The 13,562-nt window shown below is 38.5% G+C and overlaps 1 protein-coding gene across 1 annotated transcript; it reads left to right on the forward strand.

Annotated features, from left to right (window-relative positions):
- Window positions 1-7,776: 7,776 nt before the first annotated feature.
- Window positions 7,777-11,832, forward strand: LOC137049168 (sialic acid-binding Ig-like lectin 7). The gene is made up of 7 exons (XM_067427575.1): window positions 7,777-7,822; window positions 8,214-8,579; window positions 8,670-8,963; window positions 9,052-9,354; window positions 9,813-9,900; window positions 11,241-11,259; window positions 11,471-11,832. The coding sequence occupies exons 1-7, from the start codon at window positions 7,777-7,779 to the stop codon at window positions 11,567-11,569; spliced, it is 1,215 nt and encodes a 404-aa protein (XP_067283676.1). The 3' UTR covers window positions 11,570-11,832.
- Window positions 11,833-13,562: the final 1,730 nt, after the last annotated feature.

Consider the following 13,562-nt stretch of genomic DNA (forward strand, 5'->3'; position numbering starts at 1 on the left):
GCAATACGCGTGTGCAGCATTGCGCATAGCGCACAAGCATTATATAGAGAATTTATCAAACTGTTGTTATCGTTTTATCGAGGAAAATTATATTGTAATAATTATCGTTATGGTTTTATTACCCAGCCCTAAGTGTAATCATATCTTTGTGTAGAAAAGGGAAATAATATTTCATCTTGCTTTTCCCACAGCATTTAAGCAGGCTCGGGTAACCCCACTGCTTAAGAAACCCTCTCTGAATCCTGCACTACAGACCGGTATTAGCCTGACAAGCCAGACCCACATCAAGATGTTTGGTCTGGAAACTCACCATAGACAGGGCTCAATCCGAGGGGCGGGAATAACGGTTGTCTTTCAAACTCCCTCTGCACACGATAGAATAGCGCTACACCAACCAGAGCAACGACGGTGAAGCAGAGCTCGCTGACTGATTAAACATTCGCCGTATCTGGTCAGCTAAACTACGAACACATCTTCCCTTTTTAAGAATGACTTCAGTGCCGCTCTTTGTTCTTTTCTCAGAGAAAAGCTTAACTCCATGTCTTCCAGAGTCGCAGTCAGAGCTGATTCGAAAGACCGCCGCCGTTCGCCAGTTTCTGTGTTTACTAGAAGCACGCAAACGCAACTCGGCCGTCGTCATTATGGCCCCGCCCGCCGACTCTATACATGATGTGATTGGGCCGTCCAGATTTTGAGGAACACAGCTCAGAAGGGTATTGAGAGGTCCTAGACGACACTTGCGGACAAATTAAATTTGCTGCCGCTAGGGTGCGTCTAGATTTCTAGGCTAGACCGGTATCCCTTCGGCCTTTCATTGCAGACCCTTGAGTGAGTTGTGTTTAATCAACTCTCTATGTTTCTTGAACAGAACAATCTCTTGGACAAAACCAATCCGGCTTCAAAAGCGGCCATTCGACTGAGACTGCCCTACTCTCGGTAACTGAGGCACTGAGACTGGCAAAAGCAGCTTCCAAATCCTCAGTACTCATCTTGCTGGATCTGTCTGCTGCTTTTGACACAGTTAACCACCAGATCCTCCTGTCAACTCTTAAGAAGACGGGGATCTCAGGAACTGCTCTCTAGTGGTTCAGGTCTTACCTCTCTGGTAGGTCCTACAGGGTGTCATGGAGAGGTGAAGTGTCTAAGTCACATCATCTAGCTAACTCCCCAGGGCTCAGTGCTTGGTCCACTTCTCTTCTCCATCTACATGTCATCATTAGGCTCTGTCATTCAGAAACACGGCTTCTCCTATCACTGCTTTGCTGATGACACTCAACTCTACTTCTCATTTCAACCAGATGATCCTACAGTCAGTGTTCGTATCGTTGCCTGTCTGACAGACATTTCTGGCTGGATGAAGGAGCATCACCTTCAACTTAATCTTGCAAAGACAGAATTACTTTTTGTCTCAACCAACCCAGCACTTCATCAAAATTTCTCCATTCAGCTTGGTTCATCAACCATAACTCCTTCCAGGACAGCCAGCAACCTTGGAGTTGTGATTGATGACCAGTTAAACGCAGCCCGGTCCTGCATATTTGCCTTATACAACATTAGAAAGATTAGACCCTTGCTATTAGAACAGGCTGCACAACTCCTGGTTCAAGCTCTTGTTCTCTCCAGACTGGACTATTGTAATGCTCTTCTAGCTGGCCTCACAGCATGCACTATCAAACCCTTGCAGCTGATCCAGAATGCAGCGGCGAGAGTGGACTTTAACAAGCCGAAAAGAGCACACGTCACGCCTCTCCTCATCAGACTGCACTTTCTGTCAGTGGCCGCTCGCATCAAAATCAAGACACTGGTGATCGCCTACAAAGCAACCACTGGCTCTGCACCAATTTACCTTGACTCACTTGTTCAGACTTACACACCCTCCCGAAGCTTGCGTTCTGCAAGTGAACGACACCTCATGATTCCATCCCAAAGAGGCATGAAATCACTCTCACGGTCATGGACCTATTCCGGGACCGTTCCCACCTGGTGGAATGACCCGCCGATCTCAATTCATGCAGCCGAGTCTGTAGCCATTTTTCAAAAAGCATCTTAAGACACATATTTTACAACTACACCTGACCAATAAAGACTAGCACTTAACTATCCATTTTTTTGTTTGTTTGTTTGTTTGTTTGTTTGTTTGTTTGTTTGGGGGGGGGGGTACTGTGCTCGATTAACTGAGACTTCTTACAGCACTTGCAGGTTATTGCCCTTGTTTGTTTCGTTGCTTCTATTGCTCTCCCCTTTTTGTAAGTCACTTTGGATAAAAGCGTCTGCTAAATGATTAAATGTAAATGTAAGAATCTGGATTGCCGTATGAACTCATCAGCAGCAGCCTTTTAATGTTCGCCAGTAAGTGTTGAAAAAAGTGCATTGGTTAATTCAGTGACCTAAGAAATGTTCAGTTCAGTGAAATTTGTATCTGTAGATCATATTCACACGTGTATCAATAAATTTGAAGTAACAGAGAAAAATCTTTTAGGAGTTATAAACTTCTAGTTTTTCTCTCCTACAAACACAACACAACACAGCAGTTACACCTTCACACATTCTTCACTACAGGTGCACAAATCCTATTCTACGATTCACACATGAAGAAACTCATACACTCACGTTTTTGCTACAGTTGCTGCAGTGCAAATGCTGCAAAACGCAGTCACACACCCGTATCAAAAATGTAAAGTCAAGGACAAATTCTGCACATCTGCAAATTAACACTTGAAGTCATCCATTGAGAGTTGAACACTTGTAGAATATTTGGTCACAAATGCATTACTTTTCTTGGAAATTTTTCTAACATAATCACAAGTCCAATCACTACAACTGCTTGAATCTGCTGCTATGAGTCTCACGCGCAGTTTTTCCGCCTTAAAATGACAAGTTCCGCGCGCTCTCACTTTTGCACCATATACAGTGAGAAATGTGGAGCAAAAGTCACTTGTGCATCTGTGAGGCACCCCATATATATATATATATATATATATATATATATATATATATATATATATATATATATATATATATATATATATATATATATACAGTACAGACCAAAAGCTTCGACACACCTTCTCATTCAAAGAGTTTTCTTTATTTTCTATTTACTATGAAAATTGTAGATTCACACTGAAGGCATCAAAACTATGAATTAACACGTGGAATTATATACATAACAAAAAAGTGTGAAACAACTGAAAATATGTCATATTCTAGGTTCTTCAAAGTAGCCACCTTTTGCTTTGATTACTGCTTTGCACACTCTTGGCATTCTCGTGATGAGCTTCAAGAGGTAGTCACCTGAACTGGTCTTTCAACAGTCTTGAAGGAGTTCCCAGAGATGCTTAGCACATGTTGGCCCTTTTGCCTTCACTCTGCGGTCCAGCTCACCCCAAACCATCTTGATTGGGTTCAGGACTGGTGACTGTGGAGGCCAGGTCATCTGGCGCAGCACCCCATCACTCTCCTTCTTGGTCAAATAGCCCTTACACAGCCTGGAGGTGTGTTTGGGGTCATTGTCCTGTTGAAAAATAAATGATGGTCCAACTAAACTCATATATATATATACAACTCTTTTGCATTCCCTCACAAAGATAATGCGCCGCTGGCAGTTTCAAACAACTCAGTGTGTTAACAATGGAGCGGTTAGTGTTTTATTTTGAACTTGGACTAGAAATACAGTGAGTGCTTTAGTTCAGTTCGGTAAAATTGACAATATATTCACAGATTCAAACTTCCCGAAACTCAGGATCTATACATTGTTAAAACACTAATGACACTTGAACGTAGACAACTAGCTACCTAATTTTTTTCAGACGGTAAAAGAAAGAATTTTCCTCAAAACGAGCCTTATAAGAGACAAGTACAAAGGGACCATCTGCAAAGTAAAGTGCAAAACCCGTTAAGCATTACTACAAAAACCGTTATAACTTCAATGTTACACACTATAGAGTTACACACTATAGAGCTTTAACTCGCCTACTTGTCATACAGTTGATCAAATTTGTTTTTGCATAATTGTTAGGATTTTTTTATTATGAAAAATATTCAACTAACTTCACTGAAAGTCACCAAATTCAGCTTACACATCACGCTCCTGCTGGTTATACAACACTTAGTTTGAGTAATAGCACATCAAAATAATAAAAGTAATAGCACATAGCTTACTAGACCTATTCTTTACACAAATGATGTTGGTACCCAGCTAAAATATGGTAGGCCTACTTGCAATTGCTTTTGTATGATTGTTGTTTACCGATTTTGATGGCTTTACGCTGTATAACAGTGAAGTTATTGACTTTTTTCTTTCTAAGGACAGTGAAGGTATTGAGTGTATTTTGTAATAATCATATTATGCAAAAATAAATTTTATGACTAAGTATTGTAGTATGACTAGAAGGAGAGCACTGATATGTTAACTGAATTTGGACTGCTCTCCTACTAGTTATACTAGCTACAATAAAAGACTACAAAAATAGGCAATAACAGTTACATTGTATACAATGTATCATTGAAAATCATCATCAATGTTAAAATCATCATAAATGCTGCTATAAATAACGGACCAATTCAAATGTTTAAGTGCTTTTATTTTAATTTGTTTGAGCGGTGATGAAATATATTGCTCTTCTAAATACTTGCCAGCATTTTAAGGAAATACAAGTCTATAAATGCATCCTAATAACAGCAAAGCAATCATGTTCTGCAGTGGCCTAAAAATGATTACAAACAGTGAACTTTAAAGTGATATATTGTTGAAAACTCAAGAGATGTGGATTCGGACAGCTGTTACATCAACACAACCTTCCGTTTGTCAAAAGCAGTAGGTAACTCGTCCGGGGATTTTTACACGGGTGGTGAGAGACGGATGGCAATAAAATAACTGACCAGTCCCTGTAACTTAAATGATGGCAATACCTTCCGACCCCACGAGAAACAGTTAACGTTACCGTCCGAATAGCTTCAGCCAACTCCTTCATCACTAACAAAGCAATCTGGAAAATCAAACTTTTCCCGAATTTACCCTGTTGGAGGGCCACAACATCATGGCCACCAACAAACCCCAGCAAAGACTGTTATTGCTCCCGCTTTAACTTCTAGATATTCGGCAGCGGTCCCACGATGCAATGAATGGTTTAGTTTGCATCTTTCTCCACCGCCATTACTGAACTACATCTCAAACTAGCACTCGACATCAACGTCATCGTTCTCAGCCACTCCCTCTGTTTGTTGATTGGACCGGTAAAAATTTGTTCGGAGAAAACCTAAGACTACACAGCAGTCTCAGACATAGTACTGAAGGAAAATGAAAATTGAGCGGAAGTACTTAGGAGAGCAGAGCCAGGCTACAGGGCCTGTGGCTTCCTCACAGATGCACAAGTGTGATATATATATGGGGTGCCTCACAGATGCACAAGTGACTTTTGCTCCACATTTCTCACTGTATATGGTGCAAAAGTGAGAGCGCGTGGAACTTGTCATTTTAAGGCGGAAAAAACTGCGCGTGAGACTCATAGCAGCAGATTCAAGCAGTTGTAGTGATTGGACTTGTGATTATGTTAGAAAAATTTCCAAGAAAAGTAATGCATTTGTGACCAAATATTCTACAAGTGTTCAACTCTCAATGGATGACTTCAAGTGTTAATTTGCAGATGTGCAGAATTTGTCCTTGACTTTACATTTTTGATACGGGTGTGTGACTGCGTTTTGCAGCATTTGCACTGCAGCAACTGTAGCAAAAACGTGAGTGTATGAGTTTCTTCATGTGTGAATCGTAGAATAGGATTTGTGCACCTGTAGTGAAGAATGTGTGAAGGTGTAACTGCTGTGATGTTTGTATGAAAGAAAAAAAAGCTACAAGTTTACAACTCCTAAAAGATTTTTCTCTGTGACTTCAAATTTATTGATACACGTGTGAATATGATCTACAGATACAAATTTCACTGAACTGAACATTTCTTAGGTCACTAAGTTCACCAATGCACTTTTTTCAACACTTACTGGCGAACATTAAAAGGCTGCTGCTGAAGAGTTCATACGGCAATCCAGATTCTTACATTTACGTTTACATTTACATTTAATCAGCAGACACTTTTATCCAAAGTGACTTACAAAAAGGGGAGAGCAATAGAAGCAACGAAACAAACAAGGCCAATAACCTGCAAGTGCTGTAAGAAGTCTCAGTTAATCGAGCACAGTACACAAACCTTTTTTTTTTTCAAAAAAACAAACAGAAAATTTAATTGGATAGTTAAGTGCCAATCTTTATTGGTCAGGTGCAGTTGGAAAACGATGTGTCTTAAGATGCTTTTTGAAAATGGCTACAGACTCGGCTGCATGAATTGAGATCGGCCGGTCATTCCACCAGATGGAATTGGTCCAGGAAAAGGTCCGTGAGAGCGATTTCATGCCTTTTTGGGATGGAATCAAGAGGCGTCGTTCAAGGGTGCAAGGGTTTGATAGAGCATGCTGGGAGGCTCTCACAAGATTAAGTTGAAGGTGATGCTCCTTCATCCAGTCAGATATGTCTGTCAGACAGGCAGCGATACGAACACCAACTGTAGGATCATCTGGTTGAAATGAGAAGTAGCGTTGAGTGTCATCAGCATAGCAGTGATAGGAGAAGCCGTGTTTCTGAATGACAGAGCCTAATGATGACATGTAGATGGAGAAGAGAAGTGGACCAAGCACTGAGCCCTGGGGAGTTAGCTAGATGATGTGACTTAGACACTTCACCTCTCCATGACACCCTGTAGGACCTACCAGAGAGGTAAGACCTGAACCACTGGAGAGCAGTTCCTGAGATCCCCGTCTTCTTAAGAGTTGACAGGAGGATCTGGTGGTTAACTGTGTCAAAAGCAGCAGACAGATCCAGCAAGATGAGTACTGAGGATTTGGAAGCTGCTTTTGCCAGTCTCAGTGCCTCAGTTACCGAGAGTAGGGCAGTCTCAGTCGAATGGCCGCTTTTGAAGCCGGATTGGTTTTGTCCAAGAGATTGTTCTGTTCAAGAAACATAAAGAGTTGACTAAACACAACTCACTCAAGGGTCTGCAATGAAAGGCAGAAGGGATACCGGTCTGTATTTTTCTAAAAGTGCAGGATTCAGAGATGGTTTCTTAAGCAGTGGGGTTACCCGAGCCTGCTTAAATGCTGTGGGAAAAGAAAGATGAAATATTATTTCCCTTTTCTACACAAAGATATAATTACACTTTATCAGATGCTTTTAATTTAAATAAAAACATTAAACTCATCTTAGTATATGAAAACTGAGCAGGACATTTATTTTTTGATACAGGAAATGACAGCAACTGAATAGGAATATGTGTTAAAGTTCAAAACCTGTATACTGTATACCTGTATTTTACTAAATGATTGATTTGATCTTCCACTATGCACAAGGATGGTTCCACTGTCTGTGAACAGAATGTATTTTGATGGCGATACAGGAACTGTCAGTCAGTTTATTAATTCACACAGCGCAGTTTCTCACAGTCTCAAATCATCGGCAGACATCACAGTACATAACTTCTGCATTTAGAAAAGAAATTACAATTTTTCTCATCTCTGTAAGTCTTGAACTCTTCTTATTCTTCTTTAAACGTTTCTTCAGAAGTGTTTTTCAGTTTACTGATCTGCTGGACTCTTACAGTGAGTTCATAAATGTCTGTTTGTTCAGTAATTACGAAAATTATCAGTTTATGATCAGGCTTAATTTATAATTTCTATTAGTTTGTTTTTGTTGTGTGTGTTTCTTCACAGGACTGAGTGTCTGTTAATGAAAAGATGAATAAGGCAGAGAAAATCATTATTTTATCCTTTCTGCTACAAGGTATGGTCTCCATCTCTTCTTCAAATCTAGTTTTTAAACAACAAAAGTGTGACTTAAATGAGGCCGTGAATTCAAGTGTTAAACTATTGTTCTGAATAGTTTCAGAATGATGCTTCAGAAAGTTTACTTTGAAAATCTGTTTTTTCATTTTCTCAAGAAAGATTTCTTAGTAGGAATTTTATTCCTATTTGGAATAAATTGCAGTTGAATATTTTATTTAACCGTTGCTGCTGTTCTGCTAATGTTAAACCCGTTTAAGAGTGACTGTGATGCAAATTAATGTTTTGTAATGGAATAAAAATATTGATTTTGTTTGTTGCATTTTGTGTAACAGCAGAAATGTGTTTGTTTCTGCTTGTGTCTGAATGTTTTCATCATGTATGTGTTGTAGGATTTCGGTGTAAAGAATTCAGCATCAGTCTACCAGAGAAGATTGACGCTCTCAGTGGATCCTGCGTGATCATAAAGTGCACATTTGAGATTGAGGAAAAATATGAGAAAAACCTCACTGATAATGCTGCAGGATGTTGGTATAAAGATGGGACTGGGTCTGAGAAAATAGTTTTCAACTCTTCCATGTCCAGCCAAAACTCCATTATTAAGGGAAACATAACTGGAATATTACATAAGAAGGACTGTACCACCGTCTTTTATGATGTTAGATCAAATTACAGTGGTACTTATTACTTTAGGATTGAGGGTGAAGGTGAATTGAAATGGAATTATGTTCACAAACATGTTCAGATAGAAGTGATTGGTAAGATATTGTATATGATAAATTGTAAGCAAGTGTGCCACAATGAAATGTCTACACATATACATCTACATATATATTTATTTGTTTCAGAGTCTCCGCCCAAACCCACAGTGAAGCTGATTGAGGAACAGGAGGTGTTGGAGGAGAGCTCTGTGAGTCTGCGCTGCTCTGCTGAGTCTCTCTGCTCCTCTCCTCCACCAACTCTCACATGGAGCTCCACTCCCAGAATCCCCCTCAGTGAGATCAGACAACAGGAGCTCATCTCTGATCTGAACTTCACTGCGACTCACCGTCACCACAGAGTCACTTTCACCTGCACTATAACCTACCAGCTACAGGACAAGAACAAAACAGCACAGGACAACATCACATTACATGTTCAGTGTAGGGATTTTCTGGCATCAGTTCTGTTCTCCTCCATAAGACACTATACTTATTATGTATCACATCATTCTCTCTTTCCCTTGTTCAGATGCCCCTAAAATCTCTCTGTCCTCCAGCTGTAACGGATCTGATGTAACCGTGTGTTTCTGTGAGGTTGATGGGAATCCCTCTCCTGAACTGGAGTGGCGTCTGTCTGGACGTCCTGTCACTAACTCTTCAAACACGTTCATCAGTGAAGAGCGATTGAACAGCACAGGCTTGAGGAGCTCCATCACTCTACATCAGTCACTCACACACACATCCACTCTGGAGTGTGTCGGCAACAACACTCATGGCACTGCAAGAAAACTGTTCCAACTGCCTCTCTCTGTAAACCGTGAGTTTCAGTTCTGTGATCTATCCCATTGAAAACACATTTCACTCATTCTCCTTACTGCTTATCCTCTACATCCGTGGTTCTCAAACCTGTCCTGAAGGACCACCAGCCCTACACATTTTGTATGTCTCCCTATATCTGACACACACATTTCAGGTCTTGCAGTCTCTAATGAGCTCAAGAGTTGAATCAGGTGTGTTAGATAAAAGAGACATACAAAATGTGCAGGGCTGGTGGTCCTCCAGGACCGGTTTGAGAACCACTGCTCTACAGGGTTGTGGGAAATTGAGGATCTGTCAGCTGATGATTAGTGAATGAAAATAAGCTGTAACACTAGTCATTAATGCTTATCTCTTACGTTTCATATTGTTCCCATGCTCCTGCCCTCATTATTTTGTTGTTTAAAGATTACGATATGACTCACTAGTCCTTGTTTAACTGAATCAGTGATCATTCCTTTTATTCCTCTTTAGATGTGAATCTTTCCTCTGTGATGATTGGAGTTGCTGTTGGAGCTGTGCTGGTCATTATGTTCTGTGCCGTTACATTTATCTGTGTACGGTAGGTGAACGACACATAATGTATTAAGAACCATAACAGAACAACAATAATACAGTAAATTACTCAGAGAGAAGATCACAGAACAGACTCAACATATGATAATGAGCTGATGGGTTTTGCTGTATATAAACTCAGATGCTTTACTGACAAAAAGTGCAGATGAAAATTATTTATTCAGTTATGTGCATAAAATACATAAATACAACTTTATTCCAAGAACAGTATTGAACATAATAATAATAATACAAATATACTAAAGGTTGACATAATGATTCCAAAAATGTCTTCTGACCATAATAAAGTAACAACATGTTTTCTTACATTTTTAATGTATGTGAGATTGTACATTTTAAAATAACACTTTTTGTATAACAGTTTTTTTTTGTAATTTGTTGTAAAATTACAAACTTGCTCAATTATAGAAATGATTTATTCAAATCATAGTGTGAGTTTCATTTTTACATAATGTATGGTCAATCAAGTGATCAGATCTAAGCAAAAAATATCAAATCAAGAGGCATTTATAAAAACAAATAAAAAATAGGACAAGGAATACATTTCACAAAAATAAATGAATTAACATTTACATTTTTAAAAATAGAAATAGAATTCAAAAAGAACATGACACATATTTTGACACTAAACTAAGTGTTAATGTGAAAGCAGCACTATGGTTCACACATCCACTAAAAAAACACTCAACACCAGTTAAACCAAAATCAATTCTGAGAAAAACTCTGACATCATTTGGTTGCAGATGCCACTCGCTGTCATTTTGTATCCTCATTGCAGTTGACATTCAGACATTATGTTTGACTAATTTGTCAAAAACAATGTGGGGGTCACAGAACAACACTGTAAAAAAATGTACAGCATGAAATTAAGTAGAATCAACTTGGATGTTTAAGTAATTTCAACCTTAATTACATTAAACTGACTTAAAAATTAGTTGAATCTAGTATAAATTATATTTAAAAAAAAATTTTTTTTAAAGGGCGTAACTTGTTTTAAACAATGTTAAAACAATGTAAAAACATATGTTGTCATAGCTTATTGACATAATCATTTTTTACTGTCAAGCATTCACTTGCAAGCTGACTTTTGATTTTGCTTAAAGCTAGCATGTAGCTGATATCAAACATGAAAACTTGTTTTGGCAGTTAAGTTCAGTTCCATTTTTGCTTGGTTCATTATGAAAAATGATATTGCATTTACAATTTGAAACCAGCCCCCCATGCAAACTATAAGGGCTCACAGTCTTATAGGACGAGAGTCAGAACTTTCTATTAAATATTACCCAATCAAAGAAAGAGTTGTAACCTAATATCTATTCTTTCCAGATTGTCCACCAGGCAGAAGGTAAGTATTCTTTGTTATAAGGCCTAAGTCATGATATATTATGATGATGATGGATGATGAATGATGGATGATGAATGATGAATGGTGGATGATGAATGGTGGATGATGAATGGTGGATGATGAATGGTGGATGATGAATGGTGGATGATGGATGGATGATGGATGGATGGATGGATGGATGATGGATGATGATTGTGGTGTTTGTTTTCAGGTTCAGAATGAGGCCGCAGACACATATGCATCTCTTCAGCTCTCTGCTCCCCCCTCTGAATATGAGACTTTGAATATTAAAAGAGTTGACACACAATAAACAACAAATACACGTTATCTTCTGTTACGAATTTTTAAAGGTCTAGGGTCAGAACATAACATTTAAATGTTAATATCGCTATAATGGAGCGGGCAGCAGAAAAGCCCAGACTCACTATGGGTAATGCCAATTGATTTATTAATAGTTAAAGCCAAAGCCACTAATCAGTATGTGTGCGCTATATTACAATGCACTTAAGGAAATATAAAAAGAAGAAATACAATAAACGCATGGGGGAAAAGGAACTAGGGTGGCGCCAAATTACAGAACCCAGATAGCATGGTGACATTGATTCAATGTTGAAATTCCATCAGAATCATCATTTTGGTTGAGGTTGAAACTTCAATGCTAAGTAATATTGGATCAATGTTGAAAATTCTATGCTAACACCATACTGGACCAATGTTGAAAATTCACTGCTAAATAATATTGGATCAATGTTGATAATTCCATGCTTTTCAGTGTTGAAAAGACAAACATTGAATCAATGCTGATGTTTGGTCAGCTTAATTCTCCACCGGTGAGGCTTACGGTCAATCTATCTGTCCCATTATTCAACATGTTAAGGCAAGTCCAAATCAATTGGGTACATTTGTGTGAATGTTAGCACATTTATTATCCTCAAAGGATACGATGAGTACACCAACGAGTGTGTGGATTCACAAAGAATATATAAATGTAAATTTTGTAATTGTAAGCCTTTCTTTAAATTTTTCTGGAAGAGTTAAAATTGTATGCGTGTTTGATTTCTGACTCTTCCAATAAGAAAGCTGTAAAAACTATGAATCTTTTTAAAAGGTATATTATTTTCCTGCTTACTGGCATGTAATGTTGTCATTCTGTGTTTCATGTTATTATAATAAAACATGTAAAAAATAAATAAAAAAAACAAAGAACTTCTACCATAAATTTAGTCAATCAGTTTTAAATAAATAAAAATGTAGCCTATTATTATTATTTAAATCATGTAGAATGTACATGCTTTTAATTATTTATCTAAAGAATACAGAGTTAATAAAGAATTTAGAATATGTGTCCCTATCGAATATCCAATGCGCCACAATCCAATCCAGCAGGTGGCGGTAATGCACCTTCAAGACATCCACCAATCAACCAAAGCAAGCGCAGCTGAACAGACTTCAATTGCGAAAAAGACACAGGACAACGACCATGTTTTTTAGAGGTAAGTGGCCTACAAAAATATAATTATAAAATTCATCTCAATTTTATTTTAGTGTTTTTATTCATCTTTATGTTTTACAACTTGTGTGCTTCTTCTCAGCGAGTTAGAGTGAACTGCAATGTTAATAATAGTCACACGAACGCCCTCGTAAGTTACACAACCAACGGCCAGGGTAATCTTAATACATTGAGTTTCAGTTTGTTTTTCACCAAACCATATCATGTATTCATTTTTTTTTCCTTAAGATTGGCATATACACTGTGAATTGCGTCCAAATTCTGACTCGTGCAACTCATGCAGTCATTGACTTGTGAGTCGATCCTATTTGATTCATTTTGAGACCATATAGGATCGACTCACAAGTCAATGAATGCATGCGCGGCGCGGGTCCACACACGTATCTTACTCGTTGCACACACAGATGAATCATCGTATATTCGTCCAGTGTATAAACGATCGGAAGGTTAGATGAATTTCTGGCTTGTCAGTGATTCTGTTCGCCACTCGTGAGAGAATCTCACAGCTGAAGCAGAACTAGAACTGATTGACCTGTTAGCGCGGTGAGGGGAAATACAATCAGCTCGTAGATCTGCTTCAGCTGCGAGATATCGTCACGAGAGCAGATCACAATTACATCATTACAGTTTAATCTTTAATGCAGCAAGAAAAAAGAAAAGAGTGAGATCTTTAAGTTCTGTAGGCAGCTATATCAAACTACAGAAATTTAGTAAACAGTTGTGCCTCCGGTTCGTGTTGTAAATGGAAAAAAAATCTCTTCCAAACCACCGTGTAGCCTATACAGCTCCTCTT

This window comes from Pseudorasbora parva, chromosome 20 (genome assembly GCF_024679245.1).
Source record: "Pseudorasbora parva isolate DD20220531a chromosome 20, ASM2467924v1, whole genome shotgun sequence".
Taxonomy (NCBI): domain Eukaryota; kingdom Metazoa; phylum Chordata; class Actinopteri; order Cypriniformes; family Gobionidae; genus Pseudorasbora; species Pseudorasbora parva.

Coding starts and splice junctions, on each gene's coding strand:
- LOC137049168 (XM_067427575.1), top strand. CDS start 7,777: ATGAATAAGGCAGAGAAAATCATTATTTTATCCTTTCTGCTACAAG. Junction 7,823..8,213: donor TTTATCCTTTCTGCTACAAG/GTATGGTCTCCA, acceptor TATGTGTTGTAG/GATTTCGGTGTAAAGAATTC. Junction 9,355..9,812: donor AAACCGTGAGTTTCAGTTCT/GTGATCTATCCC, acceptor ATTCCTCTTTAG/ATGTGAATCTTTCCTCTGTG.